Consider the following 15,952-nt stretch of genomic DNA (forward strand, 5'->3'; position numbering starts at 1 on the left):
TTGGAATCAATACTTTTACACGTTAGGTTCAATTTGATACCTAAGCTGTAGCATTTACTATTTAAATCAGTTTTCTGTAGATATTTTAATGTTAAAAGTACAAAGGCAAAAGCAGAGGTCCTCCTAAACCTACTACATTATTGAAATTGACTCTAATCACTTGATAGAAAAATTTCTGAGGGACGAAGTTCTGATCTTTGAAATGAGCTAGTGAGGATAACTTGCTTTCAAAAACACTGGTTTTTTAAGGTTAATTCTGCATTAGTCAAAAGAAAAAAAAAAAGAAAAAAGAAAAAAAAAAAGAAAAAAAATGCTGATCAACAGTGAAGCGTGGCTGGCAAGAACTACACTGCAGAGAACTAAATGGAACATTGTGTCCAGCCTATTAACCATTCTTAGCGTGCCTGTCCCCATTTCTGTAGTCCAGAGCAATAGGCTCATTGTATTGAGCATACCCGGTAGCTGTACTTTTTTTTTTCAAAACTATTTTTTTTTTTTTCCTTGCAATGCATGGTCTGGAGTGTACAAACTTTCACAGTGCTGTCCAATGTTGTAAGAATACTTTCAGAAGTATTTGTATAATGAAAAAACTTAGTATCCTTGTATGCTTATATCATAGTTCTAAGCCTTTATATTCATCAGGATACTCTGAGCAAATTTACATTCTGTAGGTAGTTGGAGTAGCTAGCATTCTCTCAAGAAATACATCAGTTTTGGAGAAAGAAGTGAAAGAGGAGGTACATGTCTTTAAAGCTTTTAAAAGTATAACCTGCAAAGCATGACACAATGGGAAAGCAGTGTTAAGAATAGAACTCATTTGGAAAGTTAGTACAAAAACGTAAAAAAATATGAAAAACAATGCCCTAAACTTGCCATTTTAAACAATTCAGAAAGTCAAAAAGATCCACATCACACTCTTTAGCAAATGTGTTATTAATAACAGGTGAACATAATGCCAGCTACTCCTATATGTTTACTGTTATATTTGCAGCAGCTTAAAGAAGTAATTTTGAATCATCTCTCTTGTTATTTATTCTAGCCACATTGCAAAATCACATAGTATTTAGTCACCAGCCAGCAGAATTTCAAGAAATGGCTGCGCTTTTTTATTCCCAGGCATTATTTCAGATTCTTAGTATGGTAACTAGATCAGCAAGTGGGAACAGGGACACTTGTATTCCTGAATTAACCTATACTAATGAGAGGGCACTCTAATACTAGGGGTTTGATATTTGGCAAGGGGGAGGTCACTATTCTTGTTTCTTAACCTAAGGTCTGAAAATCTACATTCATATTTTTTAAAGCAATTTAAACATAAAAGCTCTGATTCTAATTAATTCTTTACTAGATTTGAGGGGAGGATACTTTCGTTGGCTTTGTTGCAATTTCTCCCTCTTTCTTAAGGCACAAGAGAAGATCAGGCTTGAAAAATTTTCAAAATATGTGGACACAAAGTTAAAAATGTCTTTTCTGTGTAAAACAAAACAGATCACAAATCATTTCAAAAATAAAAATCAAAACTTTATAGCAGAATAATACCTTTAAGCTCACCAAATAATCCAATTTGTCTGTATGGTAATGGGCATACTTTTCATAGACTGTATTTGTATACAGTTGCAGCCTCTGTTTTCATGTAAAAGCTTAATTGCTCACTAGATACCAATACTTTATTTTTTACTCTAAACAAAACATCTTCTTGTTTTCAGGAGGCATGACTCTTACTTGCTAGCAGTTTGTATGCTAAATTTTGACCAGTTTCATACCTAAGCTTGCAGGTATATTGTAAGGAAATTCGGAAGAACACAGAAAACTTTTAGTAGGAAGAAAAACTCATTATTCTTCTCTCTTCTCCTGTCAGACAACCCCAAAGATACCACTCGTGTTCCTGTCTATGTAAGAATTTTGGATGTTAATGACAATGCACCACAGTTCGCTGTATTCTACGATACTTTTGTCTGTGAAAATGCAAGAGCTGGACAGGTATGCCTTTGATAAACACTTTTGACTATTCAGTTTTGGTATGGTGCTTAACTATAGATTGTTCTGGCCTATTGCCTGGGAGAAATCATGTCCAAAATGGCTTCTGAAATGTTAAAAATGAAAGCAAAGTAGCTCTGTAGGTGAGGCTTGGACTGCAATATCAATATATTACAATAGCATCAGTGTATCGATTATCACTTTTCTTCACTTAGCCCTGTAATACTGTTAAATCCTGACTAGATATGTGCAAGACATGGGCTCATAATGAATTTTGTCATTGTTTTCACAAAGTAAAATATTATATGTAACTACTAAAAAGTTTAATCTATATTTTCAATAACTCTCAAATACTAAAATTCAGATATATTTCAATCCATGCTGATGGTGATTGCAGACACCTACTTCTGTCACACCTTGTTTTCTTTTCTTTTCTTTTCTTTTCTTTTCTTTTCTTTTCTTTTCTTTTCTTTTCTTTTCTTTTCTTTTCTTTTCTTTTCTTTTCTTTTTTCTCTTCTCTTTTCTTTAGTTTTTTGGTTTGGTTTGGTTTATTTGTTAGTTTGATTTTTTGTTTGGGGGTTTTGTTTGTTTGTTTGTGGTTGATGTGTTTGTTTGTTTGTTTGTTTTTCTTTTGTGATTGTTAGACCTATCTTTTATTATTGCATCAAAAACTTCTGAAAGTACAAAACACACTTTTCTTCTAATGGGTCACCATGATAACTTTGTTTCACCTCTTAGAGGCTACAGTATGTGTACTTTGATTTAAGTGAAATGACTTCACTGCTTAATATCTAGCTCCTAATAGGCAGTTGCTTATTAGAACTGTTAAAAACCTGATTTCCTATTACAGCATAGCATGTCCCAGAGCACCGTCAGCCAACAATAGATGCTTTAAAATGGTAGCAGCAGTATCTCTGTGTAATCATTTTAGCACTTTTGAATAGAAAGTGAGTGCCAGCTTCTCTTAACTGTTTAAGTCCTACAGATGTGGCATTCAGGTTGTATTACAAATTTCACATTTAGGTTGCCATTCTACTTTCTAAAGTAACATCAATTAGAAACTGAAACAGAGAATTTAAACTCCAAATTTTTTAATGCATAAAATATCTAAATGTACCAAGCAAGGACGTTTGTCTGTTATGAGATTTATAAGAGAATTCAAGTAATTAGATAAATAGAAACCACTGGTTATACACCTAGTATTTTTGACAGTTGCAGTGTGTCCTATAAATGCTAAAGTAATACTTCCATAATTTGCAATATGATGTATGGATCAAGAATCGGAAAAGTAAAGCACTCAATTTTCCTCTTCCAGTTTCACAAAAAATATCCTTGGTAAAAAGAATACATCTAAATACATTAATCCACAAATCTTGCTCATTAGAGTTTTTAGAATCTGTTCTGTCCATGTTACTAATTATAGAGGGTACAGGAAATCCTTAACAGAACAGTTATATTTTTATGTAAACATATTGTGAGGAACTCCATTTTTCTGAGCTATCTTAAATATTGAGGTCAGTATACTGATTTAAAAGCAAATATAAAAGCTATTTCTGCAATACACTGGTTTTCTGTTTATAGTCAGAAAAGACTGTTAGTTAACAAGATGAAAAAAAAAAACAAACAGCAATTATTTATTACTAATAAATGACAAGATAAATAAGTGTACATATACATAAATATTAATTTAAATTGTTATAGAGCTCAGTAGTGTCTCTTTTATCAGAAAAAAAAAAAAAATATGTACCAAGTTTACTAAAACACCTATAAACATTTTTTTTTTTTTTAAAAATGAGTTCTTTATGATTGTTTAAAGGAAACAATTCACAGGAAGAGTAAAAATTGAATGCTAGATAACATGAATAATCTATCTGAATGTAATTATATTCTTGTTGCTTACTGGTAGATCCTAAACAAGGCTTGTTAATTTGGAATCCAGTCTGTCCTGAGAGACTGAATCTAATCAATTCATACTGAACACGGCTCTCTAAGTGTGATTCTTCCCACATTTATGCAATTTTTTTCCTTTCAGTGTTTCATAATTATGTTTGATTCATGATCAGATTTAAATCTTCACTGAAACTATTATGATATGCTATCAGTCACAAATTCTGTGGTACTCATTTAAATATTTCCTATCTCCTACTGACAAACACTTTAATGAATATTATAGCTTTACAGTGTCTTTATTTTCCTTTAAAATTTCCATTCCCTCAATTTATATAGAAGTATATATAGAATATAAACAAATACATATATACAGTTACACATATAGACACATACACTGTATATATGGATGTGTATGTATGTACACATACACATTCATGCATCTATATAGCAAAAGAGATGGAAAGTAGTTTTTATGAAATGTGATTTTTGCAGTCTGAGTCACTTAAAGGGCCTGTGATTGCTTCCCTCCTTGTTATTACTGCTGATGTCAGATCATACTGTGACCTTCTAAATAATGGGGATGCCCTGTTCCAAAAGGTCAAGCCACAAACAAGCAGCACCTGGAGCAGAATCACATTTTGATGATTGTTGTTCTTTCAACCCTTCACTCAAAAAAAATAAGGAGAATCTCAATGTGATGGCATAAAAGACACATGGACATTTATACGAGCTATACAAAGCTGACTTAGTAGGAGCTGAGGGGAAGAAAGGAGTTAAATGCTCAGACTGCTTTAGCCCTGTACACCAAGAAGTTCAGCTGTCCTCCACTCCCAGGTGAGAAGAGCCAGGAGCAGAGTCTCTGTGCAGATGGATTCCTACTGGTTTTGTCACCTCCCAGCTGCCACATATTTGGCAGCCTCAGCAGCCAGCCTCCAGAAATCCTCTAACTTAAAAGTCAGGAATCAGTGTAGAAAGCAGGAGTCAGTCCTACTTTAGAGATATTTTACATGAAAGCCTCGGTATGTTTTTCCAACATATTCACTTTCCCTAAAGTAGTGGTCAGAGGAGGGGACCTTCTTCTCCTTTTGTAAACAACTGGCCAAAAGAAAGCAGGCATGAGCTGACCTTAGACAGCAGCCAGTGGTCACTCAGCCACTCCCTCCCTCCTCAACAGGATGGGGGAGAAAATAAGATTAAAAGGAAAATAGGTTGAGATAACAACTAGGAGATAACTTACCGATTACCATCACTGGAAAAAACAGAGTAGACTTGGGGAAAACTAAATGAATTTACTGCCAGGTAAAAATCGGTTAGAGGTGGTGAGAAATAAAGACAAAACAACTTGAACACCTTCCCTCCATCCTCCCTCCTTTACAGGCTCACCATCACCCCCTCATACCAGACTAGTCTACCTCATCCTCTCTGCTGCTCCTTCCTCCTCACACTTCTCCCTGCTCCAGTGTGGGTACTCCCCATGGGCTGCCATTCTTCTGGATAAATCTGCTGCATTCCAGGGCGGCAGGGAAACACCTGCCTCAGCGGGGTCTCTCCCAGGGCCACAGGGGAGTCCCCTCCTCCTGCTCTCCCCTCGGGGCTGGCAGGGCTGTTTCTCACACGGTTTCCCTCAGCCCTGGCTGCTGGGCAGCGTTTTGCCCTTTCTTCCCCAGGCTTTCCCCGAGGTGCCCACCCGTGGCTGAGGGGCTCAGCTGTGCCCTGCGCTGGGGCCACTGGAGTTTGCTGGAAAACTACTTAGTTTTCTGTTTTCCCTTTGGCTGTTCACCACTTCCTCCTGCTCTGGCCATTATAATACATATATATACTTATGTCTGGGGGGTTATATCCACAAAATTTGAAAACACTAAGTAACGAATCCATAGGCTTTTTGTTAACAGACTGGTGCCATCATGGGTGCCCAGTGGCATTCTGGTCTTTTCAAAGACGGTGTCCTTTCTCTGAAGGACTACCTCCCTGAGCCACAAGCATGAAACAAACAAACAGCATGGTTCCCTGCAGCTTTCAAAGCCCCTGAACCATGAGAAAAGTTGTATTTTTGTCTGTTTGGGTCTCCGAGTGTGCTTGTTTCAGTCTTGCTGTTCTTAGCCTTCATCTTACCAAATCTATACATGCCCACTCCCTTTTCATATGTCCCAATGTTACATAAGTTGATCTAGTTCATCATGGATTGCCTTTAAAAGACATTTTAAAATATGAATGATTTATTATTTTCTTTTTTTTTTTTAATTTCCTGTATCTTAATACAGCATAGATTATACATACATATTAGCTTTCTTGAACCAATTCTTTTTATGTTGTTTTTCTTCTTATCAACTCATCTGACCCATAAAAAAAAAAAATTAAAAAAATCAGGGATATTTTTCCCAAAGCTTGCTTAAGCATGGCTTTCAGTATCTTTACATTTCCAGTAATTTCCTTATTATTTTCACCAAGTGCCCTTCTAATAATTTTTCTTTTCATCAAAAAATAATTAAAATATATATCTGTTGAAAGACTAAATTCTAATATTCAGTTTTCCCTTCATTTTTTTAGAAGTTTTTATGTAACTTTCTTATACTATCTGATTCTGAAGTGTTAACTTTGGTTTTGACATCTCTCTCATTTATTTTGTCATGCTACAGTTTGTAGTCCATTTACTTGAATATTTTTTCTTGTCCCTTTCCAGCTGATTTATTCTTACTTAATTCCTTCAGTATATTTCCATAGATCTTGTGCCAGGGTTTCTAGCAATATCAGAACTTTTTTCAAAACCTCTCAAAGTTGTACTTTGTTTTACTCTGGCAAGAGAGAGTTTTTGTAATGAAAGTCAATATAGGGTTTCTAAATGGTTGTGGGTTTTTGTTTTTTGTTTTGTTTTTCTTTGTTTTTCTGTTCTTTGTACAAAATCTAAAAGCAAATGTATAGTGTCTTTTAGAAAAAAATAACCATTTATTTAAATAGTGGATAGAACTGATACTCAAAGAGGACCTACCAAGCACAAAGGTAAATTGCATTGGAATAGACAGCCTACGCATCAAACTTGTTTCTACTGTTTTATGAGTTTTTAGTGGCTAAAACCCCTTTTTGACTACTTTTGAGCCCTTACTTTCCTGACTATTTTCAGATAGAGAAGTGGCTTCCCCACAGTTACTGCGTTGTGACATTGCTAGCAAGGGGAGGCAATTTACTGTGGGTGTAATGGGATTATCCCATGATTGATTGATCTAAGAGGAAAACAGCACTATATGAAACCATGTGTAAAACAGCATATATCACATTGATATAGTATCATGGAGAATAATTTTATGAGAATTCCAGGGAAACAAAAGACTTTGCAGATTTCCATTTTTGGAATAGTCTTGATAACTTCTAAACTTCTTCAGCCTAACAGCTATTTCCTGTAATCTGTCAGTTTCTTTCTAAAAGTCAAGTTTGCTAAATCTATTTATTATAGAAAAGCATGGGGATAGTAGAATTTAATCATATTTACTTCCTCCTTTAAGGGTCTCTTATAACTACACAGGATTTTCTAATAAGACTTAAGTACTTCTTTCCTGGATAGTTTCTCCTGCTTGATAACTAAATTTTTAGAAAAATAGGGCACAAAATGGTATAGACAAATGTAAGAAACTGAGAATTAAAACCTTTAATGATCCAGTATTATTCAGTTTTAGAAAGAAGTAACAAAAATATATGTCAAGAGTAGTAGATATTCTGTAATACTTATTGTCTATATTTAAGATGCAACACTGGATGGTAGATGACCTACAAGGCAGAGTTTACTCCCTGCCATTTCAGTTCCTCTCAATTGTAGGTTTATATTCTAAAGACACTGAGAAAGGGAAAAGGCTGCTGATGTACATGTTGATTACAAATAAAGAGGTGTACCCAGTAAGAAATGTTTCTTTCTTCCTCGATTGGATTTGCACATATTTAGGAGACTCTAAGGAGTTATTCTGCTATCAATTACTGCCTAGAGGTTCAAAGTCAAGCAAGCAGTGGCTAAAATCTATTATACACTAGGCTTTATTGGTCCTTATAGCTTCAAGAGTGAGTTCAGGTTTGGTAAAACATGGGTAGTATTGCAAGTGGCTGCCTAGCAACTGCACTAAAGGGAAAGCTCGTGCAACACAGCTCCCATGTTTAGTTACAATCTTAATTACTCCTATGAGTTCTGTGCCCACAAAGAACTGGATAATAACCAGAATAAAAACCCTGCAGAGTCATTGGATTTACCTGTCAGACCATAGTACAGTCTGCTTACAGTGGTTGTATTTGTGAAAATAATAAAAATTTGAGCAAAGAAAGACCAGATTACATTATGTCTGTAAGGTACCCCAAGATAGCTAAGACTGGAATATAAGAATGCAGCTCAGAGGAATTCCAGACTTCAACCTTCTCTGAAACAGAAGTTGTGGTAATTCTTTTTGCTCAAGTCAGCAATCAGGAAGTCAAATATGTCCTATTTAGGATTTCCAAGCCTGTGATGATGCTATAATTGTCTGCAAGAGAGATTGAGTACACAAGCAAAAAAAGCACCAAAATGACCTATATCATTGACTATGGTCTACATCTGTACTTTTACTGTTTCCCATCAATACAGGAGGAATCTGCTTTTCCCCTTGCTTATTTGTACATTGTATCCATGTGTTGTTAGAAGTTTGCTTCACATACAGGCTTTGAAAGAGCACAAGAGATCATGCCGTGCTTCAAAAAGCAAACAGGAAGATGCTGCTCCCTCCAAAGACCGAGGGCCCACTCTAAATAAACTTAATCCACACTGAGCTACCAATCTGTTGAACAGCATGTTCCTTGTGATGACATACAGGAAGAATTCAAGTGCACCAGTGATACTGCAAGGAGAACTTTCCAGGCTCACACAGAAGATAATGAATACTTGCTCTATTGGAATGTGTATGTGGCACTTCCAGTCTGAATTTCCAGTAACTAAAAAAAAAAAAATTAAAAGTTAAACAACAAAGCAAATAATTATTTCATTTGTGATGTATTTATGTATTTCACATTCAATTTAGAAGTTGTGCAAGTTTTTGTAAGTGTGACAATATATCTAGGCACAGTTTCAGTAAGATAATTCTTAAAACTTCGCCTTTTAAAGAAATTATCAGCAAGTAATTTGAAACTGCATATTTTGTCAACCAGGTGTTTGTTGGTATTTTTGAATTATCCTTACATTTTAATATCTAAATAATGCTTGGAACAACAAAACACAAGCAAGGTGTTTTGATTTGGTTTTTAATCTCTAATGTAAGCAAATTAGCCAAATTTGCTTACGAAATGTTTTGTAAAGTTAAAGATGATCAGTGCTTGAACAGAGGAGTTCCAAGAGAACTTCGGTTGCTATAACAAATGTGGGATGGGGGAATTAACAGATCTTTTCTTGCTGTCTGTTGTTCTGCTAAGGGACACTGGTCTGCAGTGTTGTAGTAGGTGATTTAACCCTGTAAACGGTAAAAGATTTTAGTCTATTAAAAAGTCTACATACTCCTTTTAAACAATGAGCATGGACACTCAGAAATGGAGGAGTAGATATTCGTTAGCTTAACACCATCCACTGACTGCATTCATGGTCTCCAGTTATGAAGTAAAATGGACTAGTGTATTATTGACTTAATTTTGAAAAAAACTCTAGAGATTTATTTGCTAATCACTCAATACAAATTTAAAGGTTTATTCTTTAAGAACAAGTAAATTTCTATGTGAAATTCTATGCTTGTGTTATCTCTCTTGTTCATCTAGTAAGATGTGGAAGCTTATATGAGAAACCAAATTTAGAGAAAGACAAAATTCCAGTTGAGAAGGGAAGCAAGCTGCTGTGTTAACAGAAATCCAGTCCCTGCCGCATGAAGAAATTTGTTGCTGTATTCTGGATGAACAAGAGAGAAGTTTGGAGTTAATTGTGCATTTGTTAAGGCAAACAGGAGTACATTGCAATTGTTGACATTAAAGATGATAATTCCTGACAAAAGCTGCCATATGAAGAGAAATGGCTGTATTTGGAAGAACTGGAGGAGTAAAAACAAACAGGGTTTAAAAAGTATGCCACAAAGAAGCAGTGGTGTTAAAAATCAGATGCAATTCCATGCTTGAAAAAACAGTGTTGTTTGAAAAGATGGATCAGAAATGAAGGATAAAAATGACCCAGGATAAGGATTAAGCTATTTTTGGAAGTTAAACTTAAGAACATAACTGGACATTTATGCATGCGTGTACAAAACTTCAGCCATAACCAAACCAAAACCATTAAACCAAAACCTCTGAAATAAAGCAATAAATGTGACAATAACTGGATTTTGTTCAGGAAATTATATTTTGCCACCCTTAAGTATAGAAACTTCAGTGAAAAAAAAAAAAAAAAAGAAAAAAGAAAAAAAGACACACATTCATTTACCTGACAGATTTAGAAATGAAAGGGCTTCCCATTACTTCCCCCAAAAATACCCACATGTTTTTGTAGGCATTACAGAAAGCATTCAGTCCAAGTATTGCCCTGACCTGATGCATCTTACTTTGAGAATTGTGACACCAGATTCTCATCCCATTTTAAGATGGTGCGTCTTCAGTGTATGCTACAATGTTTCACAAGTGTTGAAATATATATATAATCTCACTATCATTTTTAATCTCAGGAATCTTATAGGTGTGTATTGCTATGCTAGTAAATATAAAATTCTTGGTTTAGAAACATATTTTTTTAATTCTAAAATTAATTTGAAACTCTAACTTCCATATCAGAACACCTGCATGATATAATACCATTTTTGTTATAAAAATATAAAACATCCTCTCAATTATTGTCACAGGTGTTAATTTGAATTTAAAATGATAGATCAGAGATGAAGAATAAAAATGACCTAAGTTACAGAGAAAACAATTTCTGGCAAGTTTTGTCCTCTATGTTGTTACAAAAATATATAAATATGTATTGGGAACAAAAAAAAATAGAGGAGGACTAAAGTAAAAGCTGACCACTTTATATGTCTACATGTACCACCACATGAAACATGTATGGATGCTTTTGTTGAGAAAACTTATATGATATGCTTGTTTAGCATTTGTTCAGTTAATATGTTCTACAGATTAAGTCAAAATGTTTGAATATAAAGCTGTCTTAACAGTTCTAGTCTTCTAAAATTAATCAGACAGCTGTATCAAAAGCTTAGGTGTATTTAGCTTGTTTTGTTCTTTGCTTGCTTCTTTTTTTCCTGCAGCTTATTCAAACCATAAGTGCAGTAGACAAAGATGACCCTCTTGGTGGACAAAAATTTTTCTTCAGTTTAGCTGCTGTTAACCCTAACTTCACTGTTCAGGATAATGAAGGTAAAATTCATGCCTGTTCCAGGGAAGGAGTTTTAATTCTGCTGTCTGGCATACATTTCTGAACTATATTTGCTTTTTATGTCTTTCAAGATGTGGAGAAGCTGTTAAGGCTGCTGTTAGCAAGAATAATAATTTTACCTGAATGTTTGTGGTTTAGGACTTCTACATTTTTATCTGTGTAAAAGTGAGGCAAAAACTAGCATGGCAAAAAAGTGATAAAAAAAATCATAAAGAAAATCAGTAAAAGTGTTGGTTTGGGGTGAGTAGCCAGATGAAATATTTGACTGAAGGAGAAAAAAAAAAAAAGGTTTAAAAAACGGCTTCAGTTGCAAGTTCAGATTTTTCACTTTAGTCTTCTATAACATAGTTTTGATTCCCCTCATTTTTTGTTTTTGTTTTTCGTTTGTTTTTTTTTTTGGTTGGTTGGTTGGGTTTTTTTTAATTTCTGTTCCTTAATGAAAAGGCCACTTCAGTTTTTCTTTTGATCCTTTGTCAATCTTTCCTTATCAGGGAAAGTTTTCAGAAGATTCTGTTGGGGAAGAGGAACTATGCACCCGTTTTGGCCTTCATTGTCATTGTTACTAACTGAGAGGGCTCTGGATTACAGAATAAATAAATGTGAGGTTACATGGTATCAGCCTGCAAAGGTGTTAAAGGCATAAAGGCAATGGCAATAATCCTCTTCTCCTGATTAAGATTTCAGGAAGTAATAGGCTGCAAACAATAGCAGAAAAAAAATTCTAACAGTAGGGAAAGTGAATAGTTGAAATCAAATTGTTTGTGTACCTTATGAAATCCCCAGCAGCTGAGGTATTTAAAGATACGTCAAACACATAGGTTTTGATGTTGAGTGAAAACAAATAGCATATAAATAACCAAAACTAATTGAGAGATGCAATAAAGGAAAACTGTGTTTCACATCATGTAGGCTATGAAAAATACATAAATTAATATTTTAAGCAATGATCATATCCTGGTGACTAAGTCTTGAGTGTATAGAGGTATAGAACTTGTTATTTCTTTTCTGTCTGTAATTATTTTCTTTCTTTTTGCACATGGGTTATTTTAATTCAGCCTGAAATTGGCTGCAAGATAGCTAATCAGTTACTTCAAGAGATCCACAAGTATGATGAAAATTAAATTTGCCTTCTAATGGAGATTAAATTTTCATTTTCTCTCTTTTGAAGCAAGAAGTTAACAACCCTACTATCGGCTCACGCTCTAATGTTGTGGCACTAACAACAGAAGAAATAGTCTCTCCCTGTTATTCATCCCTTCTTTTCCTTCCCTCTGGCCATTCAGTGAACAGCTTTTGATGCTGCAGTATACTGCATACTACTAAGATTTGTCTGCTACAGATACAGTTTAGTAAACTCACTTCTCGAAACTGTGCAGGAATCCCTATTGTATTTCTCATTTTCTGAATTCCTAAGACAATTTTTACCCCCACAAATCTATTCCAAGTGCTAAGGTACATAATTCATTGTTCTACAGTATGTTGAAAGTGTTTTGGTGTAGAAAATCTCATACTGAGTTCATAGATACCATTCCTGTGGGTGCTGTAACAAGAAGACCTTCAGAAAGAATCTTTCAGAACAGAGTGCTTGTTGAACAGTGTGAAGTGGAAGGTTATTTTTTCTCAGTTGGCCACTTCATTTCAGGGCTTCAGCCTTGAACTAGAACTGTGTCATGCATTGAATGCATGAGTCTATAAAACATTTTAAGCTTTGAGAAATACTCTTTTCAAATCACACTCGAAGGTGGTGCAGAGGCACAGAGGAGTAGGCCAGGTGTATATAAAAATTGTAAATAGCTTTCTGATCAAATGAGAATGTCATTAAAAAAAGACAGATATCACTATGATATCAGGAACACTTGCAAAATTCTATCAGTATAGGGAAATACGATGGTTTGTGAAAAGGAGGCTGTGGGGAGACCTTATCTCTGTCTACAACTACCTGAAAGGAGGTTTTAACATGGAGGGTGTTGGTCTCTTTGCCCGAGTAGCAAGTGATAGGACAAGAGGAAATGGCCTCACGTTACATCAGGGATGGTTCAGATCAGACATTAGGAGACATTTCTTCATGGAAAGGGTTGTCAGGCATTGGAACAGGCTGCCCAAGGAAGTGGTGGAATCACCATCCCTGGAGAGGTTTAAAAGATGTGTAAGTGAGGTGCTTAGGGACACAGTTTAGTGTGAGGTTTAGGTTATAGTTGGACTCGTTGATTTCAAGGGCCTATTCCAACCAAAATGATTCTATGATTCTACTATAAATGATACATTTTATATTCATACCCTCTACAACAGTATATTTTAATCAATCTAGATAACACTGCCAGAATTTTGACAAGAAGGAATGGCTTTAGTCGACATGAAATAAGCACTTACCTTCTACCAGTGGTGATATCAGACAATGACTACCCGATCCAGAGCAGCACCGGCACGCTGACCATTCGAGTGTGTGCCTGCGACAGCCGGGGGAACATGCAGTCGTGCAACGCTGAGGCCTTGCTCCTCCCTGCTGGCCTCAGCACAGGGGCACTGGTTGCCATTCTCCTCTGCATCATTATCTTGCTAGGTAAGAAAAAGAAATGCATCTTTTCCCGCATGAACAAGTGCATCAAGCCTGACTCATTCTACAAAACCATGCAGGTTTGTAAAATTAAAAATCATGGATTTTGCAAGAAGAATTGAACTGTAACTTAAAACAAAAATTTAAAAAAAAAAGGGCAAAACCTGTTTTTTTTCTGGGAATTAGGGAATTGGACATTGTATAATAAATAAGAATTCAAGTCCCAGATTGTTAAAACTACCAGTGTGCAACCAGAAATTTATTTTTGTTCTTTCAGTAAGTTATCCAAAAAAGAAGATCACAGAGGAGTAATAGCATAATCAAAAATCACTTTCATGTCTTTATTTTTTTTGAGAGAGAATGGCTCTTTTTTAAGTAAATAATTGAAGTCAACATGCTGTATATATTTCACAGAGAATATGCCAGTAAATAGTGTTTCTACTATTTTAAAACACTGTCTATCCAAAGGTTTTAGTGCCATAATAAAAAAGAAAAAGTAAAACCCCATTTTGCAGTTTTCAGAGTGTCACTTAATGGTCTATAATTCACCTCAAACCCAGTTTATATCAGTATACTTTGAGCTTAATAAGGGGAAAAGTTATTCACAATAGACCTGGCTGTTTTAAGACTAATCAAAGTTACAGAAGGAGCATGTAGACAAGCTCATGGTTCAGTAAAGCAGAGCAGACAATGTGTGTGCAAAATAGCACATTTTGATGTAGACCTTACTTTGCTACCAAAATACACATATATATGTTTATCCATTTATCAGACAGAAATGAACTGCTGAAATGCAGCTGAAGTAAAGCTCTTGCAGCTGGTGGATTTGCTAGTAAGAAATTGTTAAATAGAGATCTTTAACCATTATTTGCTTTTCTCTCCAAGTTATAGTGGTGCTGTTTGCTGCTCTGAAGAGGCAACGAAAGAAGGAGCCTTTGATCCTCTCTAAAGAAGACATTAGAGACAACATCGTGAGTTACAATGATGAAGGTGGTGGAGAGGAAGACACCCAAGCCTTTGATATTGGCACACTGAGGAATCCTGCAGCTATTGAAGACAAGAAGCTTCGACGAGACATTATCCCTGAAACATTATTTGTACCACAGAGGACTCCTTCAGCACCGGATAACACAGATGTCCGAGATTTCATTAACCAAAGGCTAAAAGAGCATGATACTGATCCTTCTGCACCGCCATATGACTCGCTTGCAACCTATGCCTATGAAGGAAATGATTCAATAGCTGAATCCCTGAGCTCCTTAGAGTCAGGTACTACTGAAGGAGACCAAAACTATGATTACCTACGAGAATGGGGCCCTCGATTTAATAAGCTAGCTGAAATGTACGGTGGAGGAGAAAGTGACAAGGACACTTCTTAACCTACAGTAGGCTACAGTTTTGTTTCCTTTGAGTGGAAGTAATTTTACAGACACCTTCTTCTGCACTCCACGGTATTTAACATTCAGGAAAACTTTCCTGCCACTCAGCACAATGGTTTCCTTTTAAAAATTGTTTTAAATTTGTCCATTAATGTCATTCATTCTTTCTAGTAGGATGCCACATGGAATATATACAGCATTTTATTTAATCACCTTCCAAGAGCCAAAGCTATGGAAATTCAGTGTTGTCCATTTTAGTAAGTAAAATAAACAATACCTTACCTTCAAAATTTGAACAAGGTGATAATCCCTTAAGCAACCTCATGTACAAGCCGCTTCTGTTAGGTACATGTCCTATCCTTGCAAGTGCAGCTTTTAAGATGGCAAAGAAGAAAAAATCTAGTATGTCCTGTTCTGTACATTAAAATTAAAACAAAATGTACACGTGGTGTTAATAAGTGTAATATGCAGCTGGTTTAAAAAAAAAAAAAAGTTTGTGCGACTTCATTTCATCAAATTCTATCTGCCAATGTTTTATATTTATATTTTTGTATTTATTTTTAAGAAATAAACCAGTTTTTACAACTATGCTGATGTTTGCCTGCCTTCTCTGGCCATCAGTTCCAGGCTTGAAGAGAACAGGAGATTTCTTCAATGACAGCACAGCCAACTCTTAGTACTTCTCTGCTGCAGTATTCTCCATAAATACTTGCATTCACAGGGAGAGGATCAAGTTATAGACCTATTTGCTTGCTCAAAAGTGCTACTTCGTACAGTTGTCACATTTAAGAGATATTTTAT

The 15,952-nt window shown here is 35.3% G+C and overlaps 1 protein-coding gene across 1 annotated transcript in view; it reads left to right on the forward strand.

Annotated features, from left to right (window-relative positions):
- The window catches only part of CDH10 (cadherin 10), a gene marked incomplete at both ends in the record, with an annotated part of 60,078 nt that extends 44,927 nt beyond the window's left edge, over positions 1–15,151 (forward strand). Inside the window, 4 exons of the mRNA XM_080338637.1 lie at positions 1,859–1,980; positions 11,091–11,199; positions 13,527–13,778; positions 14,658–15,151. Of these exons, the coding sequence (XP_080194763.1) occupies positions 1,859–1,980; positions 11,091–11,199; positions 13,527–13,778; positions 14,658–15,151 (977 nt within the window). The remainder of the gene's footprint in view (positions 1–1,858; positions 1,981–11,090; positions 11,200–13,526; positions 13,779–14,657) is intronic.
- Positions 15,152–15,952: the final 801 nt, after the last annotated feature.

The sequence above is a fragment of the Nesoenas mayeri genome, assembly GCF_963082525.1.
Source record: "Nesoenas mayeri genome assembly, chromosome: 2".
In the NCBI taxonomy this organism is placed as follows: Eukaryota; Metazoa; Chordata; class Aves; order Columbiformes; family Columbidae; genus Nesoenas; species Nesoenas mayeri.